Source organism: Pteropus alecto, unplaced genomic scaffold (genome assembly GCF_000325575.1).
Source record: "Pteropus alecto unplaced genomic scaffold, ASM32557v1 scaffold25, whole genome shotgun sequence".
Taxonomy (NCBI): Eukaryota; Metazoa; Chordata; class Mammalia; order Chiroptera; family Pteropodidae; genus Pteropus; species Pteropus alecto.
The window spans coordinates 4,690,947-4,717,019 of record NW_006441955.1 but is presented as its reverse complement, the minus strand read 5'-3'; the positions used below and the strand labels follow the sequence as shown (position 1 = coordinate 4,717,019).

At 36.5% G+C, this 26,073-nt stretch overlaps 2 protein-coding genes, 1 long non-coding RNA gene and 1 other non-coding gene across 7 annotated transcripts in view; 2 read left to right on the top strand and 2 right to left on the bottom strand.

Annotated features, from left to right (window-relative positions):
* Positions 1-273: 273 nt before the first annotated feature.
* LOC112485782 lies at positions 274-5,066 on the bottom strand. Of its 2 annotated transcripts, XR_003048562.1 has the most exons (3): positions 2,939-5,066; positions 2,544-2,731; positions 274-603 (listed from the first exon to the last, which is right to left on the bottom strand). It is a non-coding gene; the product is annotated as an uncharacterized LOC112485782 (long non-coding RNA). The 2 variants fall into 2 exon arrangements; XR_003048561.1 differs by having other exon boundaries at positions 274-2,731.
* Positions 4,966-5,084, top strand: LOC112486019. Its single transcript, XR_003048601.1, has one exon. It is a non-coding gene; the product is annotated as a 5S ribosomal RNA (ribosomal RNA).
* A 1,988-nt stretch (positions 5,085-7,072) lies between these two features.
* Positions 7,073-24,194, bottom strand: BTF3L4 (basic transcription factor 3 like 4). Of its 2 annotated transcripts, XM_006919194.3 has the most exons (6): positions 24,053-24,194; positions 20,823-20,889; positions 17,252-17,365; positions 8,990-9,191; positions 8,073-8,132; positions 7,073-7,532 (listed from the first exon to the last, which is right to left on the bottom strand). In XM_006919194.3, exons 2-6 carry the CDS (start codon positions 20,874-20,876, stop codon positions 7,486-7,488), a joined length of 477 nt encoding a protein of 158 aa, XP_006919256.1. In that variant the 5' UTR covers positions 20,877-20,889; positions 24,053-24,194; the 3' UTR covers positions 7,073-7,485. The 2 variants fall into 2 exon arrangements, with proteins under 2 accessions (XP_006919256.1, XP_024907828.1); XM_025052060.1 differs by lacking the exon at positions 20,823-20,889 and having other exon boundaries at positions 24,053-24,161.
* A 121-nt stretch (positions 24,195-24,315) lies between these two features.
* Positions 24,316-26,073, top strand: part of LOC102881310 (thioredoxin domain-containing protein 12) — a 25,839-nt gene continuing 24,081 nt past the window's right edge. The window contains exon 1 of one of the 2 annotated variants that reach the window (XM_025052059.1): positions 24,316-25,460. In XM_025052059.1, coding sequence (XP_024907827.1) covers positions 25,364-25,460 — 97 coding nt within the window. In that variant the 5' untranslated portion in view covers positions 24,316-25,363. The remainder of the gene's footprint in view (positions 25,461-26,073) is intronic. The other variant, XM_006919193.3, reaches the window with a different exon arrangement.

The window sequence follows — 26,073 nt, the reverse complement described above, 5'->3', positions numbered from 1 at the left end:
CCTTACTCTATTCCAACTCTTTCATCTAACATTAAAATCCCATTTGTAGCTGTTCAGTGACAGTGAGTTCTTCAGAGCAATCGTTTCATCTATGATCAGGAGATTCTTGTAGAGAAAATTCAAATGTTCTCTCTCTGGGATCATTTAGTTGCAAGGAACTCAAGCTAGCTTAAACAAAAATTAATGGTGGCAGAGGGAGGCGTTTTAAGAACACAAACATCTCACTGGTAAGTTAGCAACCAAGGCACAGAAAAAGGACAGCTACGTATCATGGAGACAGGAATTTCAAGACCATTTTATTAGGCTCTTCTCTCTCTAAGGTTGTATAGCCTACCATTTCCACTCCACTTCATTCTTACCAGCTTCCAGGGCTTGCACATGACCCAATATTAGTGCTGTAGCCCCATCCTACTTGGCCTTTAAATTCAAGGGTCCATTATCATCTGACTCTGTCTTTTTTATTTTTAGTAGAAAATTCTCAGAAATTAATGGATTGGCCCAGCTATGGAGTAGATCTTGGATCAGTGTTCTATCCTTGGTCTGACCACCTGTGACTGCGGTAGAGTCACCTTGAAAACATGGTTGTCTGTTCTTGAGCTGGATCTGTGGATGTAAAACAATTTTAGAGGAGGTGTGAGCTGGGCTTAATACACTGTGGTAACAACCTTATGTAGAAAACATAAAGATGGAATGAATATCTTCTTCTTGTGTAACACTTAAACAGAGTCCATAGCACTTACCTGGCCCATGGTATGATCTTTTATTTTTTATATTTACTGTTTTCTAACTTTACTAAGTAACAGGGAGGCAGAGATTGCCTCCTATCCATCTCTGACCCCTCAGAGCATCTATCCAAGGGCTCTCAATACCACGGCCTTGGGCATAAAACTTGATGCTGGGGTCAACTGTGTCCATAGTGTGATGGGGTACACTTACATACTGTTGGCTGATCTCTTAAATATGGGGTACTAAGAGGCATGCTGACAGTTTTTTCTTTTTATTGTGATAAAATATACATAATATAAAATTTATCATTTTAACCATTGAGTACCCAGTTTAGTAGCATTAAATACATTCATGTTGTACAACCACCACTAACCATCTCCAGAACTTTATCATCATGTCGAACTGAAGCTCTGTACCCACTAAATAATAACTATTTCTCTCTCCTTCTTGCCTTTAGTAATCATTTTTCTGTCTCTATGAATTTGACTATTCTAAGATACCTCATATAAGTGGAATCATACAATATTTGTACTTTTGTGTCTGGCTTATTTCACTAAGCATGTTTTCAGGGTTCATCTTTGTTTTAGCAAGTATCAGAATACTTTTCCTTTTTAAGGCTGAATAATATCCCAATGTATGTATATACAACATTTTATTGATTCCTTCATCTGTTGATAGACATTTGAGTTGTTTCTACTTCTTGGCTATTGTGAATAATGCTGCTATGGACATGGGTGTACAAATATGCTCGAGTCTCTGCTTTTAGTATATATATGCTTTGGGATATACAGCTAGAGGTGGAATTTCTGGATCAGATATTTCTGTTTAATTTTTTGAAGAAGCATTATACTGACTTTCTCAGTGGCTGCACCATTTTATATTCCCACCAACAATGCACAAGGGTTCCAATTTCTCCACATCCTTGCCAACACTTTTTTTTAAAAACTATCTTAATTGGTGTGGAATGGTAGCTTATTGCAGTTTTGGTTTGCATTTCCATTTGTGGCAATTGAACATCTTTTCGTGTGCTTATTAGCTATTTGTATATCTTCTTTGGAGAAATGTCTATTAAGTCTTTTGCTCGTTTTTGAATTAGGTTGTTTTGTTATTGAGTTGCAGTTATTTATATATTGTGGATATTAATCCTTTATTAGATATATAATTTGCAAATATTTTCTCCCATTTGGTGGGTTGCATTTTTTTCTCTTAATAGTGTCCTTTGCTGCACGTTTTTAATTTTGATGTAGTCCAATTTTTTTTGACATAGTTCTATTTTTTCTTTTGTTGCCTTAGCTTTCGGTGTCATATCCAAGCAATCATTGCCAAATTCAATGTCATAAAGCTTCCTTCTAAGAATTTTAAAGTTTTAGTCTTTCATTTAGGCCTTTGATCCATTTTAATTTTTGTTTGTGGTGTAAGGTAATGGTCTAACTTCATTCCTTTACATGTGGATATAGTTTTTCCAGTACCATTTGTTGAAAATACCGTCCTTTCCCCCATTGAATGGTCTTGGCACCCTTGTTGAAAATCATTTGACCATACATGTAAGGGTCTGTTTCTGAGATCTCTATTCTATTCCATTAGTCTGTATATCTGTCTTTATGCCACGTTTTGCTTACTGTAGCTTTGTAGTAAAATTTAAAACCAGGAAGCTAGTCCTCCAACTTTGTTGTTCTTTTGCAACTGTTTTGAGTACTTGGGGAACCTTAAAATTCCATGTACAGTTTAGGATGAGTTTTTCTATTTCTACAAAATACTTTTTGGGGGTTTTGGTAGGGATTGCATTGAATCTGTAGATTATTTTGGATAGTATTTACCTCTTAACAAAAGTCTTCCATTCCATGAACATGAGATGTCATTTCATTTATTTATGTTCTTCCAGCAAATGTTTCGTATTTTTCAGTGAACAAGTATTTTGCCTCCTTGATTAAGTATTAATCAAGGAATAAATTCATCACTACCTTGTTCAAATTTATAGAGTATTTTTTTCTTTGACAAGGTATGCCTAAAAGGTGGAAACATTATGAGAAGAAACACCAATGTCAAGATCAACATACGTAACCTAAGAATTTTTGCCCAAATACTGCTATCAAAGATCCTGTCCCAGGTATGCAAAATATCCAATTGTTTATAAATCAACTCCTGAATATATACAAAAATTACCAATCCTACTTTAAAAAACAAAACAAACAAACAAAACCTTCAAACTTACCTCCTGAATAATCCTTAAGATAGGTTTGACTTTCAGGCTAATATTGAATGATACTTGATGAAGATATCTGTCTAGAGGCCACAAAAACATAATTTTCATTTCAATAGACATTTGTTGAGTGATATAGGGTGATGTTTAGAGTTTAGACTGTGGAATTTGATAGCTCTAGATTAGAATCCTGGTTCTCCTACCAATCATTTGTGTGACTTTGGGCAACTTTCCTAAACCATTTTTTGTTTTTCCTCTAAAAGTGGGATTATAACATCTGCCCCACTGTACTGTTTGGGAGTTAAATGACTCTTTTCAATAGTAAGTATTCAATAAGTGTTAGCTATTATGATCATGAGTAGATTATGTTGGGCACTATGCTAGATGATAGGGATAAAAGATGTCTGACATGCCACCTGCCATCAAGGTGTTCATGACCTAGATGGGAAAAGTATTTTAAAAAATAAAAAACCTTAATATTGTATTATAAAAATATGTGCAAAGGAATGGAAGCTTGAAACAATGGCATTTTTTTTAGCTTTGGTTGTGACAGCTCTTTATTCACTGGTATTGCATCTGAAATAGTTTTTGAAACAATTTTGTCAAAAGTAGTGAAATGATGACTGCCTTCTTTACCAAATATCTTGTGTATTTTGTGGGGCTCAGCAAAACAACTGAAAGTAACTCCCTGGCCTCACCAAGTCTCTGGGCTGTGAGAGAAATAAGGACACGTTGGGATCTGGGCTCAGAAGGATGTTGTCCATTGGCCAGTGCATGTTAACCCAGATCTTTTGGGTCTTTGTTGCATTGATCATGTACCACAAGTAGTGTGCATTGGCAGCGGCCTGCCTCAAAACCTTGGCTGGGTATGACATGCTCAGATGTGAAATTTAGATAGTTGGGCTCTATCTAAATAGAGTGTACTGGAAGGACTGGGGGAAGTAAATCATAAGCAAGACCAATGAGGAGGCTAAGATAATCCATGCAAACTCTATGTCGCAGAGCAATGCAGGTTGAACTGGAGTGCGACAATGTAGAATAGAGCTTTGCTATGCCTAGAACCATGAGCTCCTTTTTGCCATGGCTTGGGAGATAAAACACTTTAATGACCTTTCATCTTAATCATTTAGGGAGTTCTAAGGAACGCTGTTTGACTCAGGCACCATTTTACAGAGGAGAAAACTCAGGCTCAGAGAGCAAGGCCATCATTGCACTATTACAGGGGCACTATTCACATTGCATCCTATGAAAATGTTACCCTTGGAACTCCAAAAATATGAACGGTGGCCCCTGGAGTTGTGCACCATGAGCAGCCCTGTTGGAAAGGTGACTGTATGGTAGGTTATGGAATTGACCTCTATCTAAAAACCTGTGCATTTCCTACTATATACCATGCTATTACTTATTATGACATTTTATTTATGGATATATAGCATACTCAGGGATAAACAATTAAAACAAAGAAACATCTCATTATGGGTTTTCATAAGAACCTAGTAGGCTTCTTAAAATTAATTTAATGGAATCCCCATAAACACTAGTTATTTAACAAATCAAGGTGCTTGATGTATTCTTAAAGTATTATATAATAGGTAGAAATAAGGATAAAACAAATGTAAAGTTCCAACTATTTACTTTGGGCTCCCCCAAAACAGATAAATGAGAATATTTATAAAAACTGAAAGCACTAACCACAAAAATTAAGACGATGAATGAATTTTTTTACAGACATTTTTTGAATCATTCCAAAAACTTAAAGTGAATTTCCCCAGAAAATGCTTCTATAATTATCTTGGCAATAGATAACCTTAGTAAAGAGTACTCATTTAGTGACTACTTCACATATTTTTTTAAAAATAAACTATAATTCATATTTATGCCAAGAACAGTACAGTTTACAAAAGTTTTATCCATACTCTTACCTATGCCTACTCACTCTGAAGGCAGGAACACTTCTATGGGTTGAGTCAGGATCTCAATATGCTTTGTCCAGGTAAAGTAGAAGGTATGAAAATTCTTCTTAAAAAAGAATATTGGTTGTCTACAGCCATGCTACCCTGAACAAGCCCAATCCCATCTGATCTTGGAAGCTAACCAGGGTAGGGCCTGGTTAATACTTGGATGGGAGACCACCTAGGAAGACCAGGTGCTGTAGGCATAAAAAATAAAAAAAATAAGGGATTGTAAGCTGACAAGTTCCTTGCAATCTATGAGGTCAACCAAGGGTTGCCTTGATGAAAAAATTTAAAAAAAATTTTTTTTAATTAAAAAAAGAATAAAAAAGAATGTTGACTTATTGCACACAGGAGAGGCCAGCCATTAAGAGTTGTTGTCAACAGGATAAAAAGAAATATTGACCAGAGCTCCTCTGGGTGGGTAGTTAAAATGTGATCTAAAGGGAAAAAGAGGAAGAAGTATATAACCACACAAAAAGCTTTATGGGTACTGATAAAAACAGGCATCTCTGAAAAGATAAAATCACCTTCTTGAGAATTTTCAGAAATGGGGTTCACAGAACTACAGGAACAGAAGAAATGTTAAGATTTAGAAACATCTCATTTGACAAATGATAGATTTCAGAGTAGTTAGGTGACCTACTTAGAATCACATAGTTACTGCCAGAGTATGGACTAGTACCCAAGCCTACTGTCTTCAAGGTAATGTGCTATTTTTCATTCACTATACTACCTATCTCTTTTATGTCCCCGCCCTCTCTCTGCCTCACAATGTGTCCCTTGGGGACAGTCAGAGGAAAAGAATTCTGGACTATGTAGACCATTTAGAGCTCCTGATCTAACAATGGATGAAACATTATTTCAGATAATGACTGAGCTGAAATTCATTTGGGGGTGAGGAGTTGAGGGCAAATATAAAAGAAGGAAATTCTGTAGACAAAGACAAGCACAAGAGGAAATATTATCCTTTTGTTATTTTATCACTTATTTTATTTTGTAGTTAAGTCCATATATTATATAAAACATAACAGGAAAATGAATAAACTTATAAAATAAATCGAGGTGTTTAGATGAAAAAAACACAAGAGCTTTGTCTTTGTGTCTGTAGATCTCTCAATTTGTTATTGGTCTTGCACTTTAGATATCAAAGATATCTAGCTTGAAACAAAAGTTGATTTGCTGCAAGGTTAAGCCATAGTTAGTTTGATGATGGGCCAGGACATGATAGATTTTCTAAATCTTATTCTTAAATATCGGCTATAACAAATGCTGACATAGCAGAATGCAAGCTTTTATCAGACAGGAGAGAGAAACTTGAATGAATCAATGCAACTTACCTCCAAGTCCTCTGAAAGGAGGTGAAAAATAAATAGTGTTTTACCAGTGTTCTGCCCAAAGCATTACTCTAAGCATGCAGGAGGATGCTGTGAGCAGCTATAATAGTAAGATCCAATCTAGAGGTAGGTTCAAGGCCAAGAGCAGGAGTGTGGTTAAAGAAATCCTCCTGGGGCCAGTAACGTTTCATAGAATGCCCATTTGTGCTGGGGGATGAGTCAATGGCCTATTTTTTTCTGATTCAAAAAGGACACTCTCAACTTCAACCTTGCTGAAAAAGAGGCATTTTGCACCTGCTATTAAGAACAGCTAGGATACAGGATAAGGCTGGCATAAAATTATTTAGCAAGCACATGCTAGCTTTTCCAGTTTGAAATCTACTGAACTATAAAACCAAGGAGGAAATAAAAAGTTGAAGACGGAGCTGTTATTCCTCAAGATGAGGGAATAAAGTCTTACAAAAAGAGGGATTAGGCACTCACGTAACTCAGTATGGAGAACATCCTTCTGAGGCTAGGTGGAAGATGAGGAAGAGCATTACCAAAGGCTGACCGGGCCATTTGGAGACCAAAAGGAGAGGAAAAAGGGCATTTAGGAAGAAAACTAGTAGAAGAAATTCTTCTGGGTCTGACTAGGTAAGTGAGTCTAAGGCAACTGCACCAAAGATATGCTACCCATTTACACCAGCATGAAGCTGGGAAAAATATCTCAAAACCTTTTAAACCCAGAGAAATGTATAAAAAATGTTAACCGAGCAAATTAAAACCAAACCTCCAAGGATAAAAATCTCCTCAGATTTGAAATCCAAGAGACTCACTTTTCATTAATTCTGTACATTCATAGAAAAAAATAAAAGTAACAAATGTAAAGATTTGTTTTATTTCTACTGGGGGAAGGAGGATAAATAGAACTGTTTTCCAATTTGCTCTCCACTGTATACACACATACCCACACGCATACATAAACGTACACACACCAAAAATACCCAAACAAAAAAATGAAACAAAAAGCCAAGAATCAAAAATCAAAATACCCTCAAACTGCAACATTACTTCGTATTTTGACCAAAAGAAGAGATCCTGGGAGGAAGTGCAAAATGCAAAATCAAATGACCGAAAAATGCTGAACAAACAGCATTATTAATATACAAAATATTTATATTACTGAACTAGTAACAGTTGATGTTCTCCGTGTCTGTGAAACTTTGGAACCACATAGCTGATTTGTTAAAATCTAGTCCATGCCAGCTTCCAAAAACCAGAAAAGATTTTAGTTAGCTTCATTCTTTGATGCCTCATCAAAATTTTCCACGAGATCTGAAAAAAAAGTAAATGAATTAAAGATACCAAAAAAAGAGGTAAATAAGATTCCTAACTTCTAATCTCAATAAAACAAAACTACTGCTACTAGAATTAGCCTGAAAATATACAGGACAGAGGAAGAAATGAATTGGTGGCATTTTACTATCAATGCTTCATTTATCTGCTTAAAACAGTAATCCTAAAGGAAATGTTAGTCTTTTTTTGTCTATGCAAACTACTAAGGTAAACAGCATTTTCACATGTTAATTGAAATACCCACAGAATGTTTTAATAATAACTATACGAATTTATAATCACAGTGATTCCTTATTAATAAATGCAGGCAGCAGAGCTTTGTGTGACAATTTCTGATCCTAAGTTCTAAGTGGGAGGGCTTTTAAAAGTTCTTTGTCGTTAGCTCATATCCACATCATTGTGAATCAATTTAAACTCGTGAGCTACCATCAACCAAAAAAAAATGTAAGTCATTATGCAATGAATTAAATGAGATAAGCAAAATGCTAAAAATCTTAAAATTAAAGAAATGTCACTAACCTGGAACATCATCATCTTCCTCATCAATATCTTCTGGTTTTGGTGCTTTGCTATCCAACACTATGAAAAGTTTGTTTCAAGGTTAGTCATTGGGAACAAAGATGTCTACAGGCACACTTATACTGTTATATCCTTTTCTCCTGTGTAAATATAATATAGTTTTTCAGAAAAAAGCTAAATATTGTCTAATCTAACGCCATATTTTTTACTTAATACTAAAACCAATAAAACTTTAACTTATTAGATATACGCTAAATACGGCTGGCAATTTCAATGGGCAGTGATGGTAAAATTTATATGCAAAACAGAGTACTTCAGATTAGTTTGAATAAAAAGACATTATAGTTAATTTATTCTCCAAATAATAAAATCAATATTCAAGATTTTTTTCCATCTCTTTTGGTGTAAGAAAGTATACATCTATGTAGCACGAGCACTGAAATAATAGGCTCTGATTTTTAGGGGTGACAAGGCACATTTGCAACCAGAACTATCTTGGAAATTCAGAATATATGGTTGCTACATCTAGAGTACAATCACCAATATTAAAAATGTAGTTCTGTGGTAACACTATGTTCCTGTTATTAGTCAGAAGTGAGTATCAAATTGACTGTTTATAAAATGTGGCCTGCAGATCCTGGCACTTTCCTTTAGGTAGTAACTCTCAACAAAGAACTTTTAAAAGTTCTTTGTCGTTAGCTCATATCCACACTAAAATGTATCCAAGTATTCCCTATGCCACATTGCATAATTATTAAAGAAACAAATTCAAAAATTTCTGAAGCATACAAGTAACATTATAAAAGTAAAATATACATACATGCAAATCCTTCCAGTATAAAATGAGACACCTTTTAAATCAGTAGGTTCTTTAATTAAGGCAGGGAGGAAAAGAAGTACTAAATTAAAATACCAACCTTGCCGAGGGAACTGTTCAGCTAACTTCCTAAGACTTGTTAAGCTGTCAGCACCAAGTTGACTTAATATTCCAGGAAGCATTTCTGTGATTGGCTTGGCTTCTGCATGACCGGTAATTGCAAAGGTGTTAGCAGAAAGGGAAGCTTGGACTTTGGGATTGTTGAAATGAATAACTGTCCCATCATCTTTAATCATGTTTACCTGTAGATCATGAAAGAAAAATGTACTTCACATATTAGGTACAACTAAAAGTATCGTTTTAAAAACAATTTCACCAATTATGTTTTTTTGCTTGGTAGTTATGTAATTCCAAGGTAGTAATTATCTAAGCTGTGCATATAGGTGGAAAAAGACCCTACCAACAAAGTAAATGGTATAGATGGCACAAATTACTAGAATGGTCAAAGAATCTAAATTTCAAATTCAAAGACTTCTACTACGAGAAAAAATTTCATGCCCACATTTTTAAAAAATGTAATAATCAGCCAATAACTGGCTTCTTAATGAAATGCCCATTATCTTACTCAATTTATACTATCAATACAGACACCATTTGGTGGGTAGCATCTTACTTAGGGGGTGGGTTGTTAATGGGATAAGAGTGTATGGTAAAAATAACCACTGAAAATCCATAAAGAACACTCAGAAATTTAACCAATCAGTTGTTTCATTCCTTTGAACAGTTAGTAAACTTAAAGATTTCAACTTGTTCTCATCATGTCATTTTGTAGATTTTTGTCAGTTCCTGTAATACTTAAATATTGCTTCTCAATAACTTTCAATAATCCTTGTAAAATAAATGTCAAAGAAGCTCTCCCACTCAACTTGCCTGTCCACCTGAACATACTTTATTAATTACTGGGAAACTTTTAAAACCATCTTCACATTCTTTCTAAAGGTTTCATCAATATGAACCGACTGTTTCAAGGTTGATTTAATCTATTGCCTGGGACTTACTGAAAAGGTTGAACATGAGCTATTTAAAATGTTATTTTTCTTTCTCGCTTTCTGTGTTTTAGTAGAGTTGAATTTGCATAAGTTAAATGTGTAAATAATGTGATTCCACTATGTAGCTGACTCCACTGGATAAGTTACCTTGGTGGTAACATGCTTATTACATAAAAAGGTTAGGAGAGTTAATTCTTGGCTACTTTAGAAGCATTTCATGATCCATCCAAAAACTGCCCTTGTCACAGTCAAGCAGAGATGCTGAGTGTTCTCCATGGTAAGTGGAAGTGGGCTTTTCTTCCTCAGAGGTGATCACCACCACTGATAGCACCAGAAAGGAAGGGGAAGAAAGGGGGTTCTAAATTTCAGGCAAGACCTGGAACACAGAGAAAATAAAGGCAAATCCCCTGGAAAACTTAACTAAACCCCACAAATAATTTCCCCAATTTTTTTCCTGACAAAAATCACTTTCAATTCTCTACCCTCCCCTCTCTGAGCATTGTACTTGAGGTTCTATTATGTATATTACACACAGTAAGCATTCAATCAGCTGTCCCAAACAAATATTGTGAGTTAAAAATACTTTACATTAACTTTAGAAAAAGATAAATTATAAAGTTCTGAAGATAATTATAGTTAAATTAGAAAAGTTTAGTATTAAAGTGGCTAAAAATCTTGGAGAGGAACAGCTTGAGAAGGAGGCAGCGTAGTAGATATGAAATTAGATGTTGCTCTGGATCTATCCTAGAATCACATAATTTTAGTCTGGGAAAAGAATAAAGACACAGTAGGACTATATTTTCCAAATCAAGACCAAACCATATAATTTAATAAAGGATTTGTACAATACTTCCAGGTATGAAAAGAGTCTCAAATATTGGAATTTGAGATTTTTAAATTTCACAGACGTTCAAATCACAGATTTGAAATCAATATTATACCAAAAAAGTCAGGCCGCATATTTGTCTTTTATTGGTTTTTTTTTTCCTTGCCCATGTTATTTGTTGAACTTAGAGGTCTTCTAGTTCAAATCTGCTGTTAAAGAAATGAATACTAAAGACAAGAGCTCTTGGTTAAGCAACATACTCAAGGACAAATAGCTGGTTATGTGTAAACCCAGAACACAAACCTGGGTTTCACAACTTTGTTTGGTTTCCTTCTTACAATGTCATTCGTATTCTTAAAACATTTATTTGCCTATAAAAATTCAATTCTGTGGCCCCATGAAAGCTTGCTAGAGAATTATTTATCTCAGAATATAGGCTAAAAGGAGAATGCAAAAGAAAAACAGCACAGATATATGGATATATATATATCTTCTTGGCTACAAAATAAATAAGAGGCTAACACGGAGCCAAAAGGAACAAATTCATGAATTTTCTTTCTGTTCAAGCTTCTTTTTCAAGGCCTAAATGTTAAGTTATATTTTATGTCCTGATGTTGGTCTTTGTAGTATGAAATATGCTATTTGAGTTTAGTGTGAAAAGCAAGATGAATTCCATCTCAGACTGTGAAATAGAAATAAATGTATTAGATTGTTTTAAATGGAGTTGTATAAAAGATGTAGCTTCATGAATAAAAAGGTCCAGAAAGGGGTAGAGAGTTTAATTTTAGAATAGACAATGAAATACTAGAAGTTTAAAGGCCAGAATATTTCATTTCAATCTAACATTCCTTCCTCTCTACTGAGCAAATGACATGGTTATATAAAGCTCCTAGACACAAGCTATTAGAAACTATCAAATGATGAATTGTTGGGCTACTCAGTTAAGACACTTCTCCTACTCTTTTAGAGGCAAAAGGGATAAGGAATTTGTTAAATTCACAAAGCAAATTTGTGTACATTTTATAGAGAGAATTCAGTTATTCTAGTGATTTTGCTTATGTTTGGTCTAAATAAGTCATATAATCTTAGATGGTATAAGGACAAGGAGCAGACAAGTAAACAAAGACTATTTAAACCAGCTATTATACTGGCATTCAGGTCCCCTTTTCAATCAGTCAAACAGCCCCTTTATGTCAAAACGTTTTTCCACTTAACAGGTAATTGAAAGTAAGGATGCTACTTGAGCAATTGGAGGAGGCATTTTTGAAAACCCAGTACAAAACAGCAGATGCCCTTGCTCTTATTTTTTGTTCTAACAATACTGACATGTCTTGTAGTTACCAGAAAGTATTTTGTCCTCTCATGCCTAGTGCATTTAGACATGCAGTTTTCACTGTTTAGAAGAACCTTTTCCTGCTTCTCCACCTTGCAAATTCCCATTTATCCAAGTCCTGGGTCAGATGCTTCTTTCTCTGTGAAAACTTAAGGCTTATAAACCTGCACTTCATGCGATTTACAATTAAATATAATTGTTGTAGTATAATTGTATTTACAAGAAGGTAAACTTCTTGAGGTCAGAGACCACACGTTACTAGACATAGTATCCCCCAGGTGTCCAGCACGTAAGTCACTCAAATTTGCTGAATGAAAGGACACCTCCTATACAATTTATTCTAAAGTCATGGATACTATCAGACCTCAACTCCAAAATGCTAGATGAGGGGTCACCTCACGGTTTAGAAACATCACCAGTAATGCTCCCATTGAAGATGCCCAGAACTGGGGTATATCTTTGGCCTGACTTTTCCTATAGTTCTGAGCTTTCAGAATTAGCCCAACTGTCCTACAGAATTTAGGGCCAATTTAAGTCATTTGAGGCAATTGCTGGGTGGCACCATCATGTTGCTATCAAAACTTTAAAAAACCCTGCTTTTGCTAGCCTGTGAGTCAGGCACACACATTAATCACAGCAGCCTTCTATCTGGCAAATCTGAAGCTTTAGTTCTACACAGCAGTAAGTTTTTATGGCTATAGGAGGCTTGCAGTTATACTTGACTCCATAGCTCTTGCTGACAACTACCTTCTCAGTTCAGAGAGGTTTAAATTTTTGTGATTTTTTTTTTGTATCCCTACTAGGCCAGGTAGCTGCAGTTCTGAGAATTGACAGTTGTCTTACAATCAATTTACTGCCACTGCTTCCTATATGTAGTGGCACCTTAAATGTTTATCAGAAAATTCATTTTTTATTGCCTTCCTCCTATATCTTAATGGAGTGAAATAATAGACATTTTAAGAATAAGGCACATAACTATCTGCGGTTTTGTGAGGCTAAGGGATATCATATTTTGGATTATGGGCTTTGCACATATTCCCTTAAGTCAGTATCTTTCTCAATCAATCCTTCTAAGCTCAGCACCTGCTTATTTCTAAAGGCTAGTATAAAGTATAACCTATTATCATTGATATAAGCTAACACTAAGAACTGTCATTACACTATATGATATGCTGGGATCATTTTCTCTTATACTCTGGTGGCAAGAGCCTGATGAGATGAATTCTCTACAGCTATGCTGTAGATAGTGTAAAATGGCATACCTTTCTGAAAAGCAATTTGGCAATATGGACGAAGAGTTCTAAAAATGTTCATGCTCTTTCAGCCAGTAGCTGCATTTCTAAGAATCTATCTGAAGGAAGTCAGAGATGAAGGTAACTATTTATATACATAAAAGTCCAACATGTGATTCTTTTATTATCAAAGCATTACAATGTATAATAAAGACATGTTAAATTATGGTTATATGATATATTGGAATATACGTAGCCATCTAGACGGATGATTAAGAATATTTTAACAATATGAAACAATTTTTATAACATGCTATTTGGGGGGAAAAATGGTTCCAAATTGTATATCTAGCTAGTCTCAGATATGTTTATGTACATATATAAAAATATATGCATACAAAAATGGGAAAGAAATAAAAGACTAACAGTAGTTATTTCTGGGTAATGGTATTATGATTCAATGTTTGTATCTTCTTCATAATTTCTACATACCCTAATTTTCTACAATGACAATATACTTTTATATTGAGGGAGGTAAAAATTCTTTTAAAACAAAAGATGTTCATCAACAGATGAATGGATAAAATGTGGTATTATCCATACAATGGAATATTATTCAACTATAAAAGGAGTGAAGTTGATACATGCTACAACATGGATTAACCTTGAAAACACTATGCTAAGTTAAGTAAGCTGACATGGAAGGACAAATATTATATGATTCAACTTATACAAAATATCACAATAGGCAAATCCACAGAGACAGACAGTAGGTCAGACATTATTTGGGCTGAGGGAGAGGGAAACAGGGAGTTACTGCCTAAAGGGCATAGAGTTCCTGTTTGGGATGAAAAATTTCGGAAATAGATAATGGTGGTGGTGGTTTTACAATATTGTGGTGATATATATATATATATCACCACAATAAAAATATAGTAAAAAAAAAAAAAGGGCAGGAAATTACAAGATAAAGTGAGACTGGTTTGGAATAAGGTGGATGGGTCATAATGTTTCCCTTTTACTTTTCTATACTCAGCTGTCCACCCATCAGCACTTGAGTTGGAGGAAGAAGGAACTGTGGTAAGAGTTAACCAGTAACTTTAGGTACCCTTTCTGTACAAGTGGTTCAGGAAAAATAACCAGGAAAAGGAAAATATAAAACTTAGGTGTACAATTACAAAATTTACATTCCTAGCCCTGAGCTTTCTTCTGAGCTCCAGCTCCCTACAGCTAACTTCTTGCAGAATAATTCCTCCTAATCAGTATCTCAAACTTAAAAGGCTCAAGACATTTCAACATAGGAGTCGGCATGCTATAAATAATAAATAAAAATGGTTCCTGTTGTCAAGACTCTTATAATCTACTGAAAACAGACTATTTGGTTAATAAGTAACCATTATACGCCACAATATGAGGTTGTAATAATAAATGTATTATAGCAGAGCAATTTAAGCTAAGGGCAGTGTAAGTACAGAGAAAGGATTAATTATGCTTAGAAAGACAGGGAAGGTTTCATAGAGGCAGAATTATATCCTAGTTAAGAGAGAAGCTGTCCTCTGAATATAATAGTAAAAGTCTATGCAGCAACTAGGCCATATGAATCAGAGATTCAGATTTTTGGTGACATTTCACCAAATAACTTATAAAATCAATTGTTTCTGAGAAATGGAACAGTTCCTATTATTGATTCATGTTATCGGGGAAGAAAGGTGACAGCAGTCACTATATCCAACTAGATTACTAAATAAGCACATCCAAATATCTTCAAATGCACAAAACATAAAACATTTCCAGAAATTCAGTCCTGGGTTATACTCTTGGAATGCACCTAGGAATTCCTTCCTAAAACCTGGTCATTTACTTGATTTTGTATTGAAACAGTCTCTGAGACTCCCCTGCCCATTACTTTGACAGCTTTGGATTTATCTGTCTTTGGTAATATGTAAAAGAAACCTACATATATTATAACTATTACACCAAATCAACAAACTATTGAATAAATAAAAGATCAGAGAATCTTGTCTCAATCCAAACAGTCCTTCAGTTTTTAAAGTTTCTGAAGAGGACATAAATTAAACGTTGGGAGGGGGAAAAATCACCAATACTGAAAGTAAGATTAGAACTTGGCAAAGTCCATTCAACAAGTTTTTGAAACCCATCACTGATCTCCCTGCTCCACACCCACCAAACTGAGTAATTTCTACTTTTTTGATGTTTTGAAGGTCTAAGTACAGAAAACGTAGTAATATTATTTGGCAATGGTGTCTTCTCTTTTCAAAAGTTTTTACCTGCTTTTCTTAAACTGCCAAAAAATAAAAAGATAGTATATTCTTCAGAGTTCAGTACTTTGAAACAAGTTTAAAATATCCCAAATTAAAAAAAAATTATAATTAATGTTATTTCATCTAAGATATTTTTTCACATCTTGTTTATGAAAATTGTATGTTTTCATGTATACATTTAATGCAAATTTCTTTTTCCCAATAGCTGTTTTTAAACCAAGTATGTATCATCACTTTCTTTAAAAAAATTGAAGAAAAATTTTACTTTAGCGTAATATTAAATATGCTTGAAGCAAGCCAGATTATATATAGCATACTAGATATTCCTAAACAAAATTATTTTAGATCTGCAAAGCATTATATGAAGTAGAAATATCTTAGTTCTCAAAAACCATTTTAGAAAGAGAGAAAGAAAAATAAAAATTCTCCCTAATTTTACAGCTGTTACTTTGCATTGTTAATGATCTTTATGCATATTTCCTCTGGACAACTAGTTGGTGAGGGTTGGAAGACAGCATATACAGGGAGACACTCAATGAGAGTGTATACTTGCCTATAATGTACCATTTTCTGTGTAATGTTCAGGAGCTATGACTCCTCAAAAACTTAAACCTGTAATGGCAATACTAACAAAAAGAAATTCATAATTCAGTTTAATAAATGTCATAATAAAAGTAAATACAGGGCATTATGAAGCACATAGGAAAGGCACCTAACCCTTCTTTGCAAAAATGTGTATGTGTGCTACCAGGAATGCTTGAGAGGAAATAACATCTGCATTAAGACCTGAAAAAGGAAAAAGATCTGAAAAAGCAACGTCCATGGAAACACTGATGGGGATTTCTTTAATCTATAATGTAAATAATGAATTCTGTGTAGCAGGTGTTCAATAATACAAGACATAAAGCAGGCAAGTACTTCCTCTTTCTTTGGTGAGGTGGTACCACAAATAGTATTGATAATTCAATCTAACTTACGGCAGTGAAAATTTAAACATTGGTAACTATCAGAAATAGGATCTTTAGGCAGAAGTGGATCTATATGGTAAAAGATCACAAATAGTTAATGTTATAATTGTTCTTGTGTCTTTTGAAATAACATCAACATTTGACTTCATATTTGAGAATAGTAGTATCATCAAAATATAATAAAATGATTTTTTAAAAATTTAACCAAATATTTTTGAGAGAGGACTAGTAAGAAATCCAATCCATGGAAAGCTATTGCTAGAGCTTCTTGGCTGAGGTAATAATTAGAAAGACTTTGTAGAGTAGAATAGTGGGAAAATGGGAAAAAAAAATCCACCTTTTTTGAAGAAATCTTGGAGTTTATTTCTATATTATTTAAAATAGTCTTTTATTTTACATTAAAATTCAAGATCAGTTCCATAATTTTGTCATACGTGAAAAACTTTCAGTCTGAAAACTATGATGAATTCTTTAACTGTCTACTAAAATCATTTTTTGGTCAATCATCCAATTTTATACAGTAAGCAAATTCAACAGCTATAGTCCACCAAGACATCTAAGTGACAATATCGGATTCTTCTAAACTGCTGTTTTACGTTTGAAAAGTGTAAATAATTATTTGTGAATATGCTTTTTGTCCGCATAATTTAACAGTTTACAAAGTGATCATACCTCTTCGATACCAGCTATGTTATTCACAGCCAGTTTTTTTAGAGAACTCTGAAGTTTTTTGTCATCAGCTGTCGCTGTTCTATGTACCACCTTCTTCTTTCTGCGAGCTGTACCCTGAAAAATAATTGAACAGAAGGGTTTAGCATGGCTTGCATCTGGCAACTGTAATCACATGTCTTCCTATCCACAGTACACTAACTAAAACCCACATAAATTGCTGACTTAATAGTAATGATTAGTAAGACTGATCAGAGTTGTATTTGTCAGCCTAATCCAGATTTTTGAAGGTCAGTTCTAGCCAGTTCTTATTTTATCCAATACCTAGCCTTTATCATTTCAATATATTTTCAAAAGTTTTCTAATAAAAAATAATTTATAACTTCACAGCAATTTAGTGTGCTTTATAACAACTTTCAAACATTATAAGGGATGGTTTTTTTTTTTAAACAGTACCTACCATCCCCTGACAATAAAATCTAAAGATATTCTAAAACTTTGGAGATTATGACATAATTAAGAATCAGATGCCTACTATGTGAGTGTTCTAGAGCCTAGAATCCAGTAATGAAAAAGATCAAGTTCTTTCTTCAAAGGGCTTACATTACAGTGAGAAAGTCAATAAATATATAAACAAATTAGATCATTTCAAATGGGGCAACAGTATTAAGAAAAAAAATAATAACAATGATAAAGAGTATTAGGTGAGAGCCAAGCACTACTTTATTAGAATGTTCAGGGAAGGTCCCTCTGAAGAGATGACATGAGCTGAGACCCATGGGAAGATCTAGGGGAAGAGTGATCCAAGCAGAATGAAACAAGAGTGAACCTACTGTGTCTCCAGAGAGAAAGTAGGCCAGTATGGCTAGAGCAGGGTAAACAATGAGAGAGGAGGAGGAAAATGAAATCAGAAAGATAGGCAAGGGCCAGGTCATGTAGCCTAGAATGCCACAGGCAGGAGTTGGATTTTATTCCCATTGCAATAGGAAGCCATTGGAGGGTTTTAAGCATAGAGATGACTTGATCTGATTTCTGATTTTAAAAGATGACTGAGGTTGCTGTGAAAAATGAACTATAATGAGATCAATCAGGAAGCTACTATACCAGTCCTGATGACATGAGGGCTGTGGCAGTGGAGATGGGGAGACTTCATAATATCAGAAGAACAAACATGACTGGATGCAGGATATGTGGAAAAAGGGAATCCAGAATGATGCTTAGAATTGGCCTGAGTAAAGACGTTGAAAAAATATACTATTTGCTGAGATAGAAAAAGCCTATTTCTAAATAGATATTTTGAAACTCTAAATATATTTTTCCACTGAACAACTATTTAAAATAATGGATAAAATTCCTGGGCCAATTTACAAAAATGAAACCTAAAGCAGAACTGAAACACTAACAAAAGCAGCCTAGTCTTAAGGGCTAAACCTTTTTTGAGACCTGGCAGGAGTAAAGAGAGAAAAAATGGAGATTTCTGCCTCTGGGCAGCTCCTGCAGTAGTACTCAGCCTTACTGGGGGTAGACAGAGGCTTCAGTTTCAGCAACTCTAGCGGGGGTGGGGGTGAGAGAGGGAAGAGCTCTGTCAGTAGCAGCAGAGGTTTAACGAAATTGTTTCTGAAGTATGGATTAGAAGTGACTATTTACATGGACGGTCATTTATTTGGGAATGTTCCTGACTTAGGGATAGCTCAATTGCTTGCTGGATACATCAATTCAAATGATCCTCAAACACTTCAAATTTCAACATGTCTATAAGCTTATCAGTCTACCAAACTATTCGTCCTATATTCCTAAGTTTTGTAGCTGGCAGTACCACCGTATATTCAGTCTCTAAAGCCAGAAATATGGAGGTCATCCCAGACTCTTTTCTCTCCCCTTCATCTCCCATATTCCATCAGTCAATTCCAACTCAGAAATCTGTGTCCCACATATTATGGCAATAGCTTCTCAATTTTCTCCTCTATGCAAACTTCTATTTAATTTCATTTTCAACATTGCCAGCAGTTACTTTTCTAGAATGACTGTTACTTCCTCCTTAAAATCTTTCAATAGTTGCCCCTTGCCTATAGGATAAAAGCCTAAACTCCTAGTATGGCATATAAGGCTATAATACAACCCCAAATTACCTGGTTTCCTACCATTCTATATTCATTATATACTCTAAACTATAGCTATACCAAAGTAAAGCAAACCATTCCATTTAAGCACCATGTTATCTCAGCATTTGTGCCTTTTCATGTATGAGAATGAGTCCCTTTCCAACCTACCTTTACCCTCTCACCTGTCTACCTGGTGATAAATCCTTATTCTCCAAATCTCAGCTCAGTGATGACTTTTTTGTCTCCTCTACGCCAAGAACACCTTGTACTTCATTTTTTAAATTTACTATTCTGTAGTGTAAGTGCGAGCATGTCTCTCTTTCAAGCTGGGTCAAGAGCAGGAAACCTTGACTTGTTTATCTGCTATGTGCTTGGCACACAGTAGGTGCTCAACAAATTAGTTAAATGAATGAATGTGCCAACTACCTCGTTTAAAATATATATAATAGTGATGTGCTGTATCAAGCTCTTCAGGTATATTCTATGGTCCCTAGTTTTTGCACTGGAACATTATAGTATATTCGATGCTACAATGCGACTACTTTAGTTACATGAATGTGTTACTATGATTCTAATGTCATATAACAGTATCACTATGAAAGAAGGAGAAAGTACTAGTCATTACTTCTCTTTACCCTCTCCTGTCCCCATCACCAGGCGCTGTGGTTATCATCAAAGAAAATGACACAATGGGGCTGCTACATAGTGTCCTACCTACCCCTCTCCCCAAATCTGAGGTAAGCACTATTCTTGCTTTTCCTTTTGCAAAGGCTGTATTGGGCAGAGATAAGGGTAGAATATTCTCCTTGAACCTAGGGCCAGAGCTAAAGGGAATCTAAGATTTTTGGTGCTCAGAACGAGCTCTTCCTCAGGCTTCAAAATACATACAATAAGAATGCTCATGTTCATATAGAAAGGAATTTGGGAGGAAAACCTAGCAATGAACATGTACCATCAGCTTGAGCATCTCCAATTAAACCATTTATAAACCTAACTGTAGCAGTAAGTGCATCCAGTCAAGAAGAGGTAACCTTAACATCTGGAATGCCCTGCAGGTGAGTCTAACATAATAATAGCTATTATTTATTAAGTATCTACTCTGTGCCAGCCACCATGTCAGGTATTTTATAAATAGTACTCTAATCTTTAGAAGCATCTTATGTAGGATTACTTCTGTTTTGCAGATGTGAAAACGGAAGTTTTACAAGGGTGGATAACTTGTTCATGTCACATAACTACCAGAAGTTAAGAGGATTCAAACAAAGGTGGCTATTTTCATTGCACCATTAGAGAGCGAAGTCTTCTAGTTTTCTATTTTAGACTCAGACAAGTTATTTTCAAATTGGAATGTGGTTTGATCTGGATTATTGAAAAGATTTTAGATTGTCAGTGACCACAAATCCAAAATAATAATAACAATTCTATCTGATAATAATACATTCGCCTATCAATTTTTCTTACGCCACACTCACCTTGCCCCCTATCCGGACCTGAGCCTGAAGTTTGGCTAACTTTTCTTGATTCATGCTGTTGGTAAATCTAGGGGGGGAAAAACAGATTTGTTAAAGTCACTGTTTACCAAAATAAAATAACTGTTTATGCAACAGTACCTTCTGGCTCACTGAGCTTATAGTATTTATCACCACCATGATCATTTTAATACTGTCTATATTCTTAATAAATATTAATAACTTTTCTAGCTTCATAAACCAGACATTAAAAGAACCAAATTAAATAATACCACAAGGGAGTCAAATATACAAATAGAAAATAAAATGAGATTCAAAGTTACCTATTTGAAGATCCCTTCCTAAAAGCATAATTTGGTACTCTGGCATTTTGTAAAACCTAATCCATTATAAATTCTCTGTAGGCAGGCCAGTTTTTCCCTCAAAAACCTCTACAGCAGAGAGCTGTTACTAAATGTTATTAGCCCAACCTTTAAGTAGACTTTTTTCTCCCAAAACACATTCTGTATTTGTAAATCATAAATAGAAGACCAAAAAAAAAAAAAAAAGACAAATTCAACAATAGGCCGTCTAGCTGTCAAGATATGAGTTAGTCATGTCCTCTATTCAAGGTCAGATGATATGTTAATAATAGGGAAACAGCCCAGATTTTCAGACGTTCAGCACTTCCGCACTTTCCACAGAGTTCATTCAATACCTTGCACTGATATAGTATATCATACTTGTTAAGATATTCTTGCATACAGGGTAAAAACCTCACTGCACAATTTGACAAAAACATATCTCTGCTATATAATACTAAATTTTCTAGAGGGCAGTGGGGAGAAGGCAAGGAGAGTCTTAAATATAAGCTTTTTAAGGCTAATCTTAATTTTGAAAATTCTGAGAACATATAAAGTCATGAATTCTAGTCTGGTAATTTTTACTAAGGGAGAAAAGTCCTTACATTTATAATGGGTCATAAAATTCCATAGTCTATATACAAAAAGAAGCCAATGTCTTGTTTTACTTGTTCTGTGGATCAACAGATCATTACTGATATGTGAGAGATGGAATAAAGGACAAGGTGGTTAGCAAACCTTTTTTTGGCCAATTCGCTAACCTCTTTATAATCATTCAGATGAAAAAAGATTAAATAGAATCAAAGATTATATAAGTACTAAACATTCTGTATTCTGACACCATACTTAGGCACTAAGTATATACCTCTGTATATACCTCTGCTTTAAGGCCACATAAAGTCCAGTTCTCAAATAACATTGAGAATTTATGATTCCTTAATCTTCGCTCAGCACTCTATCATAATGCTCAAGCAGCTAAAAACACTCTTCTAGGAGGAAATGTGATTACAGTACAAAACCAGTAGTCTTAGGTGTGTACCAATGTCAACTTGCCATAGACTTAAATTTGCTTATGTAAATCCCAATTTCTACACTTAATATTCACAGAAAAGGACCAATATTCACTTTTCTCAAAGGAATTGACCATAAAGGTGTAATGAACTAACAAAAAGCCTAAGGACTTTTTTTTTTGGTTTTGGGGGTTTTTTTACAAAATAGGGACTAAGTGAAAATACTAGAACTAGATACAGGGTAAACCTTTTGGGACTCTTCTGCATTTTGAGGTGACAATCCCTGAGAAAAGATGGAAGAGAAGAGGTGAAATCAAGATAGACTCCTGACTTCTTTAAAAACAAATGCAACAAAGTTAACTTTTTATATCAATGCGCAGATGAAAGAACAGATTCCATTACAGGTAATCAAGACAACAGAGAACTCGTTCCCAAAGAGTATCTCAGAGAAAAAGAATTTTAGCTAGGTTCGAAGCTCAATGGGGTAGGGGAGGAAGAAGGGTGGTCCTTTGACTACTAATCCTGTTGGGGTGTGTAGAATTCAAGTAGGAAAGAGGATTAGATTCTATGAGAGAAGATATATCAAGCTCAGAATCTGGACTAAACCTTAAAGATCACCTGCTTTAATTCCCTATTCCTCAGCCAACCTGTACTTTACTGTCCTGTATGTGAGGCCATCTCAAATACCTGCAAGCAGCAGCAAGGTATAAATTATAAACAAATAAAAGTTTATTTCTCTCCCAATTAATAGATTTACCAATGGGGGCCCAGAAGGAAGTCACTTCCTAGGACTAAAATGGAGAATTAACTTCCTAAGGCTATATGATTAATGAGTTCTTCCCTGGGGATCCTAGAATCTTTCAGCCCTTCCCTCAAGGACTCAAGAAAGGGTGTAAATAATGAAGTTTTAATCAATATTTACTGAGTGCCTAAGTTCCAAGGATTATGTTAGGCACTTTCTCACATACATTGTTTAGACAGATGAAATAATTTCAACTTTTAGTCCTGACTTTTTTATTATGTGGGGTTTCTCTAAGGAGAAACACGGGCTTTGGAATCAGAAGGATCAAGGTTCAATCACTTAGGGTTTCGGAAAGGTATTTTACTTCTCTGGACTTGTGTTCCTTATTAGAAAAGGTTTACCACCACATACTTCTCAGGGTTGTTTTAAGGGTTAAAGGTTAAGTTATCAAGCACAGGGTATATAGCTCGCAGTAGATACTTAAAAACTGGCAACTATTGTTACCACTTATGAGGGGACATCTATGGTATAGTGAAAGAACGTGGGAACGGAAGTGGAAACCGCCATTCACTAGTAACACTGTGCCTGTCGGTCAATTATCAATTTCCTGACAGCCTACTAAGCATCAAGCAGTGTGATGGGGCTATGAAGATGGGCAAGACAACGTCCCAGAGTGCGAGACCAACTTGTAAACAAATACTGCCATTTCGAGATGAAGAGCACTGCAACATAATTTGGCCCCAAGCGCTAGGGCCTGGGGGCTGCGAACCTCTGTTTCCCTGTTTGTAGGGAAGGATCAAATGAGATGACAACAGACAAGCTGTATAAAGCTCAAAGCTCACAGCATTGCTGTTGTGAATATTGACGAGTAACAGGACAGAGGCGGGGACGGGATCTGGGTGGCAACAGCGCGGGCCCGCTCGCCCCCACAAGGGGCGGTGGTGCTGGGGACTTTCCCTCAGGTGCCGACCCCCAGCTGCGCCGCCGGTAACCGACAGGCTAGCCGCCTCCGCCCCCACTTGGCACGCCACGGCGGAAGTGGCAGCCCGAGCGGTTAGCGGGTGTCGGAAGAAGAGGGCGGGGGGAGACCGTGCGCAGCGGCATATGGCCTTGAAGTGGCGGGACCGCCGGGGGTCTCACCTGAAGCAGGGAGGGTCCTCCAACACCAGCACGCGGCAAGAGCAAGATGGCTGCCTCAGTCGAGACAGAGAAAGACGACGGCAGCGGCGGCGGCGGGAGCAGTACCCACGTGACACAGCCGGCCCTCACTAGAGCAGCCTATCCAGGGAGAGCATTCGCGAACTACAAAGCCCAGCGTGCTCTGTGCCTCCCACTAGAAAGCCGGCAGGTGCAGGTGGCCGCGCTGCATTCTGGAGCTTGCAGTCTTCCGAGTGTCCCATTGTGTCCGTGCCTATAATATTGTAGGGAGACTAATAAAGGAGGTGTGTATTTTGGTTTGGGCCTGTACTTTGTCAGATGTCTTTCACCAGGCATTAAGTAAGCGCTGTTGGACTCTACCGGAGTGGACTCAATTAGTTTCCACGCAGGAGGAGAGACGGAAAATTTTGACCTGTTATGCATCAGAGAGGAAAAATTGAGGTGAAACACTGGACTCACAGCTTAAAAACAAAAATAGATTTAACCAGAAGAAGCTTTACGCTTTAAATGTCTGCAGTGACTTATGTCCTGGTTCCCTGAAGAAGCTAGGTCAATTTTGCAACAAGAGATACCATATTTGGTTTTCTTGGAGCTTGCATCAGTTGGTTGCATAATTGCATAATTCCTGAGTGGAAGAATTGCCGTTGCAAAGAAAAATAAGGTCCAGCGTTTGTCCAGCAGAAAGAGGGATTCTTGCAAAGCACGGAAACCAGGCATCGCAGAACAGGTTTGCCCAGGTCTCTTCGAGACCCGAGCAGGAACCTAAGAATAAAATCTGTTTTTGTCTAGTCAGTTATAATTGCGGCAGAGTAAGTGGGACCCGAGGTCAACGGGCACCCCGCCTACAGTTTGGAGCTGCTGACTTCACGGATCAATAATTTGCATTGTGGATATTAAGTGCAGCGGTTCTTGGGGGCGGGGCTAGCCTGCTGGCGGACGCAACCAGCAACGGTTCTCAGGTCTCCTCCCCAACCCCCACTAGCTCTGCCCACCTTTCTGTCTCTCCGCCCTCCGACTGAACATCCAGAATTGGGGTGAGAGGAAGCAACTTGCGCTCAAGAACAACACCAGTACCCTTCTACGTGATCTGCACCTTTAAACTCACTCGGTCCCAAACCGGACCCCGGAGGCACCACCCACATCCGTCTAACATCACTTCCTTAAAGGCTAGAAAAAAAAAATCTGGGAACGCGAGGTGTAGGGTTGAGCCGCACTTGGAGAACAGCGCGGACTATCTGCTAGGACTCCGGCCCTGCGTCTGCTGAGCCCAGTGGCGCCCGCGCACTTACCGCCATGGAGCCGCGGCCTTGTCTCGGGGCCACCTGTTTGTTGGGCTTCAGTTTCCTGCTCCTGGTCACCTCTTCTGATGGACATACTGGGCTTGGAAAGGGTCAGACCGCATTCTTATCTTAATCTTTACTCATCCTGGGTCCTAGCCCAGTATAACCCTATTGTTTTAACACGTTCCCCCTTCCGTTCTATCTCTTAGGTCACGCCAGATTTCTTTTTATCCTCTTCAACTGCCCCTGGACTCTGAAGATTTCTTGGGGTAGGGAGTAGCGGGTCTAGGGAATGTTTTGATAGGAAAGTTGTACTTGAAGCTTTTCTAAATTCTAGGGTTGGGTAAAGAATGGCTCTTAAATTAGGAAAAACATGTTTAAGAGGCTAGCATACTACTTAGCATTTGGTAGGTCCTTAGGAACAGTATTCACCTTTCCTGCTAAGACTGGACTCTGAAGATTTCTTGGGGTAGGGAGTAGCGGGTCTAGGGAATGTTTTGATAGGAAAGTTGTACTTGAAGCTTTTCTAAATTCTAGGGTTGGGTAAAGAATGGCTCTTAAATTAGGAAAAACATGTTTAAGAGGCTAGCATACTACTTAGCATTTGGTAGGTCCTTAGGAACAGTATTCACCTTTCCTGCTAAGAGAAATAGGGCCTTTGGAGACCTGCATTTGCAGAATCCGTCCCCCCCCCCCCCCCCCCCCCCCCCCCTTCCACCCCTC

Coding starts and splice junctions, on each gene's coding strand:
- BTF3L4 (XM_006919194.3), bottom strand. CDS start 20,876: ATGAATCAAGAAAAGTTAGCCAAACTTCAGGCTCAGGTCCGGATAGGG. Junction 8,133..8,989: donor TGAACAGTTCCCTCGGCAAG/GTTGGTATTTTA, acceptor AACTTTTCATAG/TGTTGGATAGCAAAGCACCA. Junction 7,533..8,072: donor GGAAGATGATGATGTTCCAG/GTTAGTGACATT, acceptor CTTTTTTTTCAG/ATCTCGTGGAAAATTTTGAT.